Source organism: Periophthalmus magnuspinnatus, chromosome 7 (genome assembly GCF_009829125.3).
Source record: "Periophthalmus magnuspinnatus isolate fPerMag1 chromosome 7, fPerMag1.2.pri, whole genome shotgun sequence".
In the NCBI taxonomy this organism is placed as follows: domain Eukaryota; kingdom Metazoa; phylum Chordata; class Actinopteri; order Gobiiformes; family Gobiidae; genus Periophthalmus; species Periophthalmus magnuspinnatus.
In genome coordinates this window covers 25,075,652-25,089,505 of record NC_047132.1, presented here as the reverse complement: position 1 = coordinate 25,089,505, position 13,854 = coordinate 25,075,652, and the positions used below count along the sequence as shown (strand labels likewise).

The window sequence follows — 13,854 nt, the reverse complement described above, 5'->3', positions numbered from 1 at the left end:
ACTTTGTTTCTGAGTCTCCCTCTAACCATATCAAGGGGCAGACATTGACAGAGCGTGGCCTTATGTGCGTATCTGGATTAAATAATATCTGTCAGCATTATGTTGATTAGATTCAACCACCTGTTTATACAAATGTGCTTGTGTGGTCTTCTATTTGAGTTACTGCTACTTCTGAGATGGATTCAATTAATGAATGCATAGCACACAAGACAGTGCTCGGGGATGCACCTTGTCATTAGCGTAATGATAAGCTCAGAAAGAGGGGAGAGAGAGGAGAGAGATTACTGGAAGGGCTTTTGAGAATGAAGCTTGTCGGCGCCTCTCAATGACATAAAACACAGGAGAAGAGAAAGGCAGACAGTTTGACTCAGCAGCTGGATTAAAATGTTTAAGCAAGGCTTATTCCAAATAATTACTTTAAAGCAATAAGTCTTTGGGGAGATACTTTAATATTATAAACATTTATCAAATATTTGAATTTAAAATTATACAATATTCAATACATAAAGTGAACTTGGTGTCTTGGATCGGCTTGAAGTATGACACATGCATGTGTAAATGTTTACAAACTATTGAAAATAATTTGTTTGCTAATCACAACTAAAAGAAGCTTGAAATTATTCACAGTGTGTGTGTATATGTGTTTGTGTGGGGGTGTGCGTGTGTGTGTGGGGGTGTGTGTGTGTGTGTGTAGTGAAAGTTTTGTTGGGCTTTAACATTCCATTAAAAAAAAAAAAAAAAAAATCAGATGTCCCTCCTGATGTAGCCTACTGTTCTGTAGACTAGAATGTGATCAACGGGAAATAGCTAGCTGCGCTTTATTGGCTCCTGTGGAACATTCCTGGTCCTGTCTGGATGTTCAGCAGCCCTGGCAGGTCCACCCAGAGGACTCATTATTATTGTGCCCTGCCCTGAAGAACTAACCAGAAGGCTGCAGGGTCTTCCGTAGCTTTCATCCCTTTTGAGAGTCAGTTCAGGGCTACGGCAACTCCGGGACATTTGGCATTGACAAAGTATGTGTCAGGAAGTACACAAGATGAGGAGGAGTCTGCTGGTGTTCGTATATGTAGACCTGAGGGTTGCTTTAGTGCATGCCTGTCCCACCGTCTGTGTATGTATACAGTCGCCTCCTCCATGGTGGAAAATTTCCCTAGGGAGAGACGTCCGAGGGCCAAAGGTCAAGTTCTGATTTCACTTTGATGATGCGATTTCTTTGCCAAAGTTTGAGAGGGACAAGGAAATGAAGGAAATTGAGGAAATGTCGCGGATGTCAGTCTGTAACAATACATTGTGCCTAATATCAGTGTTCCCTCTGGTTTATTCTGTGATAGGGTCATTTACCATCAACAGTTGAACTTCAGCTAAACAAAAAAGTTGCATTTTAATCAATGTATTTGTCTGATGATATACAGATTATAATATAATTCAAGATAAAAAGTAAAAAATATAAAGAACAATAATTGTGTTATTGTTTGTAGTGGGGCACAAGTGACTCAAGAGTGAATAAATGAAGACATAAGAGTGAGACGTTAGCCACAGGGGGAAATGGAGATGAATGAATGAGAGTAAGGGGACAGAGGGGAATAGAAGGAGGAAGTCGCACAACTTTGACAGTGAAGCCCTGGGGGGATCATTCATCACCAGGAATAGTGTGTGTGCCTTTGTGAGTCCCTAATGGCTAGTGGCGAGTAAAGGATAAGTAAAAGAGGACAAGTTTCATATGACTTAAAAACCTTCCAAATCTCTGCACACAAACATACAGCTGATTTGTATCCAACTCAAAAGGAGAAAAAAAGTCTTTTAAAGAGATTTTTAGATGTTTTAGGAAAATGAATTATTTCCCACTTTATAGTAAACACACTTCAGTGAATAGATTCAAAAGAGGTCAAACTTGTTATGAAAAGTTAAAAGTATTACAACACAAACCCCTTCAAAAGTTTAAGTTTGCATTTCCTTCCCATCTTACATTTCCGTATGTCTCTGCCAGTAACACTAGACGTGAGTAATTTGGGCATAAGTCATAATGAGAAGGCTCTAAGAGACTAAGAAGATGAAAGCTTAAGTAAACGAGATAAGTATATTCTCACAATCACTTTGCTTTAAGCCCAAGTCACACACAACCGCACCACAAATGGACAGACAAGTTTATTGTGAAGCTACAATGATCGGCGATGATGTTACTAAGATAGGTTTTCCCTTGTCCCGCAGGCGTCTGGATGCTAACCTACTGTCTGAAGTCCCATCAGGGGCCTTTAGAGGGGTACGCTCCCTCAGACACCTCTGGCTGGATGATAACTCCCTTACAGACATCCCAGTGACAGCCCTGGACTCTCTGCCCTCACTGCAGGCCATGACATTGGCTCTGAACCAAATCACTCACATCCCAGACTACGCTTTCACAAATCTCTCTGCACTCGTGGTTCTGTAAGTGACATTTTATTCATTTCATCTTCATGACCAATAGTTTTAGACCGATTTTGAAATAGTAAAAGGAAAAAGAATTCCAACACTCAAAATTACAAATAAAGAAGAAAAACTAAGAATTTGTGCGGGATGGACCTCTGCCAAGGCACCATTAATCTAACTCATGAGCCAAGACCTGATATTCAGTGAGTCACAAAACATTTCACCCTCAAAGCCATTAAGGAAACATTCTGTTGTGGTTTACATTTTACACATTGTCTCAATCTTTTTCAAAATTAGTTTTGTAATTACATGTATACAATTTCTGAGCTAGTGTTGAACATGAAGTGGAGTTTGTCGCGTGGGTAGATTAAGTGGCAAAATCCAGTTTTGATGAAAAATATTTGTGGTCATTTGCAGGCATTTACATAACAATCAGATCCAGAGCATGGGAGCAAGATGTTTTGAAGGACTGCAGAGTCTAGAGACACTGTGAGTATACGCACAAACACACACAATAAACTGGCTTATGCCACTGTTATGTGATGATAAAAAAATAAATCAAAGTTTTCACCTGATTCACCTGTGGGTGGGAAAAGAGATCATGTGACCGTTGGATTACTCACAAGCATAAAAAGAAGTTCAAGTAATTCAATAAAGAATATACTGTTATGGCTACAGCAGATGACATGTAATTGAGAGTGCTGAGTCTTGTCAACAAAAGAGCTTCAGGTGTTTAACCAAAAAAATAAAACCTGCTCCGAAATGTGTCAGAATACACAGAGCATGGTTTGTTCAAGTTTGTGTCATCTGTGATCAAAAATAATAGGCAGGTGGTCATAATGTTCTGCTTGTTATGCCTATGTACTAAATTGGTAGGTCTAATGTTTCTCCGAACACAGACCTTGGACCCTGGTCTAGTATTCATTATATACAGTATAGAGCCAATATATAACTGCTATGAACACATGTTTACAGAAATCACATAACCCAGGCATAAACCTATGATAAATCAAATGAAAAATTACTTCATAAAGTGTGAATACTGTATCCCTGCTCCTAGTATAACTGCTATAGGTGGAGCTTGAGGATTTATGTATAGTGGTAAATCTAACTAACAAGCATGCCAAATAATAATAAAGGACGGTAGTAAATTCCAAGCAGTGTTGATGAATAGCATATATTTCGGCAGGTGCTTTTAAGTCTCAAAAGTCGACGAGGGACAAATGATTGCAGAAATTTAAAGTGTTATCTTTTAGTCAGACTGCTTTGTGCTCAGTGGAAACCTGCAGACTTTGTTGTACCCGTCTCCAAGGCCAGCAAATTAAAACAACTGGTAAATAATGTGGCATATGTGCTGTAACAATATTATTACTACTTAAAAAAGAAATGTGACATGGACAAAGAAAAAATATCCAGATTTATTTAGATAAGAAAAACAGTAGCCTACAAGGTGGTCACATTAAAACAGTCTCTGTGTTTAGCACGTTACCTAGCAACTTCTCAAAGCAATACCATATATTGAAAATTACAGGTTTTAAACAGTGGAACAGATTAAATAAGATGCATGTAAATTTGAAAAACAAAGAGCATACTGGTCCTGAACTTGAAGATCGTTCTTTTTTCTGTCATTTCATTTCACAATAATAAAAAATAAATTGGTTATCTGCAGCCTGTATCTCAAATATTGTGCAATCTTATATAGCCAGCCAGTTCTTAACTTTGGGCTATTACTGACCTTAGGCTTGTAGTATTAACAGATCATAAAAAAAGCTCACTAAAGTTTTATATCTGGTCTTTGTTAACTCGAATTTGCCCACACACATATCAGCTATTTTAAAAGCCATTATTCAAGCCAAAGTGGGAATAAGGTGCAAGTCCAGGGGAGCCTCAAAGCAAATGAAGGATGAAACTGGAGCATGAGTGAAGGGAAGCTGGACCAGAATAGTGTGTGTTAAAGTGTTTGGAGGGAAACACATGATTCAGCAGCGAGTTAAGAGGACAGGTGCCACTGACGTGCGAAAGATTGTGCTGGTATGAAGGGTTAATCTCCCACTCCACCAAGCTTATGGGAAAAGGGAGAGGCCATCTACATTATACCCCCCACAAATCACATTATAAAATCATTACTACGAAAGACCCCCCAGAGGATTACTGCAAACCATAAAAACTAGGTGCTCAGAACAGCCAAATGCATCAGCCAAAACTGAATTAGGAATGTACTTAGAATGCTCCACAGTATATTGCAGCAAAAATGGTCAAGGGAGTTCAAAATGAAAAGCTAATTTTCCCTTTTCTTGCTTTAAATTCAAAATTGGTTTAACAAATAATACATAGATTAAACTTATTTATTAGAATTTTAAAGGTTCCGTCTGATGTAGCCCTGTTAGCAGTAAGTTTTAGTATAATATGATATAATTAACAAAATAAAGTGAAAAGGTCAAGAGACGAACTAAGAAAAAAACAAAAAAAACTGTAACCTCCAAGACTTGATAATCAACTATTAATCATTGCCACATCAATTGCAGGGACTTAAACTACAATAACCTCCAGGAGTTTCCAGTGGCCATCCGAACCTTGAGCAAGCTTCAGGAACTGTGAGTATAGTCCACACACCTGCCCTTCGTGACTGTCATGTTTGTCTTATCCGGACTAATCCTGTTAAGTGATTTTAATGGGGCACTCGGATACAATCTCTCTCGCCTGGAGCAGGTGCAGCCAACACCCCCTCCACAATCGCACAACTCGGCTTTCCCTCCATTTCAGCAGATGTTGTTGAAGTGTGTGTATGTGTTACTAGTAGTATGTGTACGCACTTACATCTCCAAAAATATGATTCAGCTGTGGAATAGCAGGTGCAGCATAGGGCCAGCTTTTGACTTGCCTTATGTGAACAAATAGAGTAAAGGAAGTTCCAACAAATAACAACTTTCAATATTTTTTTTTTTTTTTTTTTTTTTAATAAACAAGTCACAGATGAACAACACAGATACTACGGCACAATCAAACTTTTGTGTTATGCAACATCTGTAGCCAGGAATGCCTGGGCACAAACCAAAGTCCATCTCCCAAGGTGCATTCTGCCTTTATGTCAGTGCACCAGTTCATAATGGATGTGTTTGTGGCTTTTGTGTATGAAGGTGTCATATTCTCTCAACCTGTCCCAAGGTAGCAGTAGTATCTGTGTCTGGGTTGAGCATCACTACCACTGAGCAACATTTGAGTGGACTCATAATGGTCTAATGTACAAATGTTTGAACACTTGGACTGTGTATTATTATGGTGTTCATCTCCTATCTTATTAGACTATATTTGCATAATGTTCTGTGTATGGTTCTCGACAAATAAAACAAACTTTTATATTTTCAGGGGCTTCCATAACAACAATATTAAAGCAATACCTGAAAGGGCTTTTGTGGGAAATCCACAGCTCCAGACGATGTAAGATGAATTTTTAAGCTTACCAGATTATTTATTTTTAAATGCATGTGCAGTGCATTATGTTTAATTAACTTATTTTGTTACTTACAGTCACTTCTTTGAGAACCCTATTCAGTTTGTGGGAAAATCTGCCTTCCAGTTCTTGCCCAAACTCCACACACTGTAAGTTTGCCATTAGTTGAAACAATGGCAGTGAGTTAGCCCAAACACTATGTAAATCACAGGCTATTTTCAGTGTGCATGGCCCACTGAAGGATGTTGTGTTAGTGCACTATGCATGTGGTAAGAAAGAGTGTTGTATGAACATGTTGAATGGTGTGACTTATGTCTACTGCTCAAGCCAAAACAGCCTAATGTTGATGTTGGAAAAAAGCAGAGATGCTTGAAATGAGCTGTTAGACAAAGGCTCATGTATGTCTATGGGTGATGAGTGAGTATAGACCCACTCACACATGTATGTTTGGCCTATGTTTGCAGATCTCTGAATGGAGCAACACAGATTCAGGAGTTCCCAGATCTTAAAGGAACAACAAGTTTGGAAATATTGTGAGTATGCTAAGCAAAGTGTGCTCAAACAGTATAGGGGATGCCAGCATTATGTTCAGTTGTAATAGAAGTAAAAGTAAGAAAGCACTGTAAATGTAAAAGGTATGAAGAAGCAGGAACTCAAGTTTTTTTGAATACTGACTGCCTGTCACCAACATGAGGTGCAAAATTAATTAGAAATCCTGAGTAACATTTCTTAGTCATGTTCTTATTTTTTCATCAAAGGTCAGATAAACCAGTAAAACCCATAATTGCTACCTTTTGACCAATGCAGTCTTTAGCAAAGAAATCTCTTGCTTGTACTTCAACAATGACTTTACACTCAACAGGACTCTCACCAGAGCCGGCCTCTCTGCTCTGCCTTTGGACCTGTGTGAGCAGCTGCCTCACTTAAGAGTACTGTAAGTATATACACACGTTACACAGTGAGAGGTGATAAAATATAGACACATAAAACCAAAGCAATGCCCCTAGCAATCATTAGCAAAATTACTCTATGAAACTGAGTCTGCTTTAGTTCTACAGAGAGTTCATTATACCGGGCTTAGTTTGTTCTTGTCACAAAATACAGTGCATTTACAGATTGGTATGTTTTTGTAGTGAGCTGTCCTACAATGAAATCAAAGTCTTGCCCAGTTTTTACCACTGTTCATCACTGCAAGAAATGTAAGTTTAAAAACTTGGCATTAGCTGTTTTATATTGGGCTGTTTTATATTGTTTTGTTTTTGTTTTATTTTCAGTGGATTGCAGCATAATCTGATTAAAAAGATAGAGTCCACTACTTTCCATCAGCTCAACTCTTTAAAAACACTGTAAGTACTCTCACTTTTAGTTTAATGAAAAACAATGTATAAAAATGAAAACAAAGGTTGAGGGACTGGATGAAGTGAAAAATTGTGATTATTACTCTATGAATGTGCATATAGTAAAAATTATACTATTGATCTATCAGATAATAGTGTTAAGGGTAAAATAAATAAAAGTGTGTATTTTAAAAGAAAATACATTCTTTTCCCTTAGTGATCTAAGCTGGAACTTGATAGAGTGGATCCACCCAGATGCTTTTGCATTTCTTCACTCTTTGGTCAAGCTGTAAGTACAACATCAATGACAACAAGGATTATGTCTCTGCCTTTTGAGTAATGGAATGCAATGACTTGTTTAGGTTTAGGAATAAAACAGATGTATATAAGTACAAATCTGGGAATACTATCTAAAAATTATGTTTTTGACATTACAGTGTTTAAGTTATTTTAAATCGTACTTATAAAGTGCACTTCAATATCATAAAAAGCAAACAAATGCAATAGTTCACACCGCTCTCCTGTACAGTGTATGGATTTGACTGATCTAGTCTTATTCACAGGGATCTTAGTGAGAATCTTCTTCGCTCACTACCAGTTACAGGCTTGGGGTCACTCACCCATCTCAAATTAAGAGGAAATACTGAATTATATGATGCCTTCAGTCCAGATAACTTCCCACGAATGAGGTAAGATATTGGATGCTTATTTTGAAAATGTACATCACCCCAGTTAGATTGATTTATACCAGGTGTGTATCCTTTGGCTGTTAAAAACAAAGCAGTCTTTCAATTACCCTCCCAATATTCTATTAATATTATCAATTTACTGGGAGCAGCCAAGCTTGACAATGCACTAATTATAGAACATAGCTCTGAGCAATTTCTGAACTCAGTTTCCACAATGAGACAACAGTGGGCAGCATGTTGTTGCTTGCTGCAGAGGGTTTGTATTCCTGAAGGCTGGAAGTCAAAAGTGGAGCGTACATCAAAGGAATCACATATGGCAGGTGATCAAGTAGCAATGTCAGCTGCACTGTTGAACAACACCAAAATGAGGCTCCATGTCACCCAGTCACGGCAACAGTTGTGTCAAGGTGTATACAGCTGTCAACATCAAAACAATTTGCAATTTAAAACAAGATTAAAGTAACGATTGAGCTCATTATTTAAGTGGGTTGGCAGCATTTCATATGCTTTCATAATACTAAAGATGTTTTGATTATGCTTCAGGATAATTGAGATGCCCTATGCATACCAGTGCTGTGTGTATGGATCTTGTGATGGCTATAAAGCTGTAAACCAGTGGGACACCGAGCAGAGCAGTACCGACGAAGACCTTCACAAGAGAACTGTGGCCATGTACCCAATCCACACAGAAACAAACTGTAAGCATCTGCAATATGCCAATGATACTTAAGTGACACCACCAACATCTTTAGCTGTCATCTTAAATGGATTATAACGAGCCTTAAAATCAAAACCAATGTATGCCACTAAACCACAGGTCTAAATCATGACTGTAATAAATCTTTTACTAGAGATGGCAATATGCACCAAAAATAAAAGAAAAAAAGAACAAGCACAATTATATACCAAAAGACTGTAAAAACCTGAGAGTCATGCACTTGTACTTAAGGTGGGTTATTGATATAAACAAGCCAGTGACACACCAAGCCCAGAGCTACCTGGCAACTGTGCTGTGACTTTTTTATGGATTCCTGTGGCAAGCATTAAATGTAAAAACCAATAAATCTAAACTGACTTGTAATTAAAACCATTAAACAACTAAAACAACTACACCACAGATATTTACAACACAAACAATAATACCAAGACCAAGATAATTAAACCAGGTTACAGATTTAAATCTAGTCTTCTGTAATTGCTGTGAATACAGCTACATTAGAGAAAATTTCAATTATATGCCAATGATAGAAATATGTTTTCATACGCAAATCACCTCGCACCATACATATGCACAATAAAATCCATTGTAAATTACTGTACATGCAGTTAAGAAAATATCACCTATTTAGCCCAAAGCAATGGGAACTGATGTTTCTGCTATATTCCAGATGACCCTGACCTGGAGGAGTTTCAGCTTGAAATTGAAGAATCTAAGCTTCAAACAAGCGTACAATGCACACCTATACCAGGTACTTCAAATACACTATGTTCACTAGAGGCAACATATATTTGATATGTATACCCAGTTTCCTACATCTAATGTGTTTCATGTTGGTCAGGTCCATTCCGCCCATGTGACACCCTGTTGGGCAGCTGGCTGGTGCGTATGGGGCTGTGGTCCATCTCTCTCATCGCTCTGATGGGAAACGCTCTGTTGCTGCTCTCCCTCTTCAGCTCTCCAGGATACCTCTCCCCCCTGCGCTTCACTGTGGCTTGTATGGGAGCCTCTAACCTGCTCGCAGGAGTGTGCATGTGCACTCTGGCTCTGGTGGATGCGCTGACCTATGGAGAATTTGGTCATCATGGAGCTCACTGGGAGGGCGGTCCTGGCTGTCAGGCCACTGGGTGGGTGTGGGTGTTCGCCTCAGAAGCCAGTGTGCTTCTGCTCACTCTGGCGGCTGTGCAGTGTGGAGTTACTGTGACATGTGCACGGGCCTATGGGAAGTCTCCTTCTCTGGGAAGTGTGCGCACATGTGCACTCTTCTGTCTCACTCTGGCCCTGTCTTTGGCCTCTCTACCTCTTCTGGGAGTTGGGGAGTATGGGTCATCTCCACTGTGCTTGCCCTCACCACTGCCTGCCCCAGCCTCTCGACTGCCCTCCTCACTGGGGTTTCCTCTGGCGCTCATAATGATGAACACTCTGTGTTTACTAATCGTCACAGGCTCATACATCCGCCTGTACTGGGAGTTACTCAAAGGAGAGTGCGATAGTTTATGGGACTGTGCTATGATCAAACATGTGGCCTGGCTAATCTTCACCAATGGAATGCTTTATATTCCTGTGGCCTTCCTGTCTCTCTGCTCCTTGCTTGGTCTGTTATCTCTGGGGGATGAGGTTCTTAAATCAGTTCTGCTGCTCCTTCAGCCTCTACCAGCTTGTGTAAACCCTCTGCTCTTCCTCCTCTTCACTCGAGACCAATCCCAGTTTTTCCTTTGGCCACACCCCAAAGACCGCCCTCAGCTGCGGCGGGAGCGGACCCTGGACTCTCTGGTTTCCGTGGAGACAGAGAAAAGTTCCTGTTCCGAGTCGTCCACTCAGTTGTCTCTTGGTGAAGCCGATGTACTATCCAGTAAAAACTCCTCAGTCCAAACTCGACCGGATCCAATCAGATTTTCACACTGCTCTTCCACCTCCACATCGTCCTCCATCCCTCTCATCACATGTCAATTCACTTCTGCCAATCGAGACAGGACATCACACAGAGGAAGCCTCATTGGCGATGAATTTTTTAACAATTTGGATGAAGAGTTGATTAATAACACTTGTCCTCTGTACCATCCTGCACATTCTTCTCATCCTTGAGTGTCAGCTTTCTGATTTGCAGGGACATAAGAGACATACAAGGACTGTCACTCTACAGCAGCATGAACACAATAGACCTCAAAATGAGTCCATGCAAGTCGGAGGGAAAGTCAAAGTGCCTTTGCTCACAGGGAGCAAGTAAAACTGTCCTGTACAATGATGACTGTTAAAGGAGTATTGGCATTGCTGTTCTGATAAAAGACAGACATAGAATGGACTAAAGCGCTGTTAAATAATAATAGACAAATCGGTGGTTTACCCACATGGTAATAATGTAGAACTTTAAATGTGTTCAAAATGTGATTAAAGAAACACTATTTAGAGATTACAGACTGTAGTATTGTATTTAAGTAAATTTATTTTTTATTATTTGTTTAAAACAGTGATATTGGCTGAATAAAAGGGATCAAACAGGTAATTTTTATACCAGGGAAAGCTAACATTTATCATAAACAACCTGCAAGCTATGTTTCTACATTTCTGTGTACAGTTGCAACTGAAAAGGCATTGCACATAATGATTTATATGGTTTACATTTGTCTCACAATTACGTGGCCAACAAGAGCAAAGTAGTCACCAGATGCCTAAACAGACCCGGAAATAGCTTTTCTTTATGAACATTGCATAGACAATTGTACAATGCATCTACCTCTGAAATAGCACATTATTGAGTCACAGCCTTATGCCCTCTTTATAAACAGCAAATATAATTTTTTTTATATATTGAGAAATATATATTTCATAGTTTGTACAAAAGCATATCTTGCTATTAGGATGTACATACTTTGTATACAAACTGGTAAGCCTATGGTTGAATAAAATTAAAAAATAAAAAATAAAAATTATACATGATATTGTGTATACTGTTTTCTTTGCCAGACAATTTACACCACACATTCAAAAGCCAATTGTGGATATACTTTTATTACTCAAAACAGATATAAATAAGTTATTTTAATGCTGCAAGATAATCATTAAATATGGGCACTAAACAAAAAATATACTTAAGAAATGAACCTCAGATCTATTGCTGAATCAGAAATGTGCGTCTATAAGCGAGTTTTCTTTGTAGCCTCCTCTGTATCATGTGCACTGAAAGCCTCTCTCTTGCGATGAGTTTTCTGATCTTCAGCCTTGTCTTTGTTTTCCAAGGAACTCTGTATTAAAAATGCGTTAAAAAGCATTTTTTCCCAAAACTAAAAACATTTTGTCTAAATGTGGTATTTGAGCTGTTTGTCCTTAAGCCAAAGGGAAGATTTGTACTTAGATTAAGATTTTGATTTATTTGCCATATGCACGTTAAAACACAGTCAACAAGGCAATGAAATGTGTCTAGATGAGAAGAATCGGTCAACTCACTTAAATTTAACGCTATAACTAAACATAAAGATATATTTACACATCATTTACTTTGTGTTACTGCCATCTAGTGAATAAATACATAATTACAATTCCTATTACTCAACAAACTTCAAATACACTTTTAAACACTGAATACACAAAATACTTGCCTTGCTTTTACGAACTGCATGCTCAAGTGTCCATTTCTTGGCTTTCTCAGAGAACAGTTGTTTGTTGTATTTGAACTCAGAGGACTAAAGAAAATATAAAAACTGATTATGATGCGTGCTCTCTGCTTACCATTTAATACTTCTAGAAAATATTTGTAGCATATACGTGCAGATTTTGTTCAGTAGTCCCATATTAGTTACGTAAATTTAAACTGTACTTACGATATCAGCCATCAAAGGGTCATCGGGGTTTGGTTCAGCCATAAGCAACTGAATGGAGGTGAGAACTGTAGAGATATTTAGGGATGGTTTCCAAGCCCCCTTCAAAAAAAAAAAAAAAAAAAAAAAAAAAAAAAAAAAAAAAAAAAAACTCTAAGTACAAAGTATTATTTATGCTCCAAAACTGGATACAGACAATTGTCTACTTTTGCAAACCTTAGGAGGAAGTTTGAGAGCATCAAGACAAATCCGTCCACAGTTGTCAATATTTGGATGATAGATGGGAGTTATGAAGCGTATATTTGGAGGTTCAAATGGATACCTGGGGGGTGAGGGTAGCTCAGTTACATTTCATAGCTGTTGCACATTTTAGATTGTCTTGTCACGTCCATTTACCTCTCTGGGATTTTGATTTCCAGTGAAAAGATTCCGCTTTCATATGGTGTCCCGGACCCACCAACTATTTCTATTGAGGGGGGGACGTGTAGTAAGAGGGAAACACAGTCACGATCCTATTCACCGTTTCTCCCATTAGAGACACCCAGAGTCAGCTAACGACACTTACGTGCTCGGAGCTCGTTCACATTGTCCTCAGTTTGCCAGCAAGTGATCCCTGGAGGAGGCTCAGTGCTCAGCATCTGAAGTTCCCGCTTTAAACGAGAGATTCTCTGCATTTTCTGTTCGCAAAAAAATACAAAGAGTCAGATTTAAGAGAAGCGTAACTTAAGTGCTAGTAGCTAAGCTACATAGCAACTTTATGCAATACTATGAAACGCGACAAGCTTTACTCACTTAAAATACACTTAGGAAACTATATTCACCTCACACGACGTTAACGCTAAATATATCTCCACAGTCGTGCATTTGTCAAACAGTGGCCAAATTTGAGGCGCCACAGCAAAAACACACGAGTGTCTAAAGTTTTGGATTTCCCTCTTTCGTTTTGCGCTTACGTCATGACGTAATGAGTTGCCAGATCTGGACCGTCGATTCAATCCAGTTTCAATTGCCTTTCAAGACCCTTTGTCATCTTATTTAAACTCCTTAAATTGTTTCACAAACCGAAAGGAAGTCTTAAAGATTATGTACAGTATTTAATAAATTGTACATGTGTTGCCCATTTTTTCTACATAGGCTTATGTATATTTGCAAATATTATTGCAGCCATGTCTTTGGGGGATATTCCATCAAGCGGGATAAAACGAAAGCCTTGAGTATTTAGACAATGCAGGTTTGTCAAATCCCCAGTTTCATAAAAGTAACTGAACAGAGTTGCTATAGGAACAAGTATCCAGGTACAAACTTACTGTCAAGATTATTTTAGTTTTATCTCTAAGAATGCCACTTTAATCCAAAAAAAAAAAAAAAGTTTCAGCACATGCACTCCCCACATGTGTTTAATCCACTTCTGTCTGAATACATCTTCTTGCACATGAGG

The 13,854-nt window shown here is 38.6% G+C and overlaps 2 protein-coding genes across 3 annotated transcripts in view; one reads left to right on the top strand and one right to left on the bottom strand.

Annotated features, from left to right (window-relative positions):
* The window catches only part of LOC117373324 (leucine-rich repeat-containing G-protein coupled receptor 6), a 37,561-nt gene extending 26,677 nt beyond the window's left edge, over nucleotides 1–10,884 (top strand). Inside the window, exons 5-18 of the mRNA XM_033969298.2 lie at nucleotides 2,209–2,424; nucleotides 2,824–2,895; nucleotides 4,932–5,000; nucleotides 5,773–5,844; nucleotides 5,935–6,006; nucleotides 6,322–6,390; nucleotides 6,720–6,791; nucleotides 6,991–7,056; nucleotides 7,132–7,203; nucleotides 7,412–7,483; nucleotides 7,758–7,883; nucleotides 8,427–8,581; nucleotides 9,272–9,352; nucleotides 9,443–10,884. Coding sequence (XP_033825189.1) covers nucleotides 2,209–2,424; nucleotides 2,824–2,895; nucleotides 4,932–5,000; nucleotides 5,773–5,844; nucleotides 5,935–6,006; nucleotides 6,322–6,390; nucleotides 6,720–6,791; nucleotides 6,991–7,056; nucleotides 7,132–7,203; nucleotides 7,412–7,483; nucleotides 7,758–7,883; nucleotides 8,427–8,581; nucleotides 9,272–9,352; nucleotides 9,443–10,686 — 2,458 coding nt within the window. The 3' untranslated portion in view covers nucleotides 10,687–10,884. The remainder of the gene's footprint in view (nucleotides 1–2,208; nucleotides 2,425–2,823; nucleotides 2,896–4,931; nucleotides 5,001–5,772; nucleotides 5,845–5,934; nucleotides 6,007–6,321; nucleotides 6,391–6,719; nucleotides 6,792–6,990; nucleotides 7,057–7,131; nucleotides 7,204–7,411; nucleotides 7,484–7,757; nucleotides 7,884–8,426; nucleotides 8,582–9,271; nucleotides 9,353–9,442) is intronic.
* Nucleotides 10,885–11,034: 150 nt separating this feature from the next.
* On the bottom strand, nucleotides 11,035–13,392 carry ube2t (ubiquitin-conjugating enzyme E2T (putative)). Of its 2 annotated transcripts, none has more exons than XM_055223137.1 (7): nucleotides 13,209–13,392; nucleotides 12,982–13,093; nucleotides 12,813–12,882; nucleotides 12,633–12,738; nucleotides 12,420–12,518; nucleotides 12,198–12,281; nucleotides 11,035–11,843 (listed from the first exon to the last, which is right to left on the bottom strand). In XM_055223137.1, exons 2-7 carry the CDS (start codon nucleotides 13,088–13,090, stop codon nucleotides 11,736–11,738), a joined length of 576 nt encoding a protein of 191 aa, XP_055079112.1. In that variant the 5' UTR covers nucleotides 13,091–13,093; nucleotides 13,209–13,392; the 3' UTR covers nucleotides 11,035–11,735. The 2 variants fall into 2 exon arrangements, with proteins under 2 accessions (XP_055079112.1, XP_055079111.1); XM_055223136.1 differs by having other exon boundaries at nucleotides 11,637–11,843; nucleotides 13,238–13,324.
* Nucleotides 13,393–13,854: the final 462 nt, after the last annotated feature.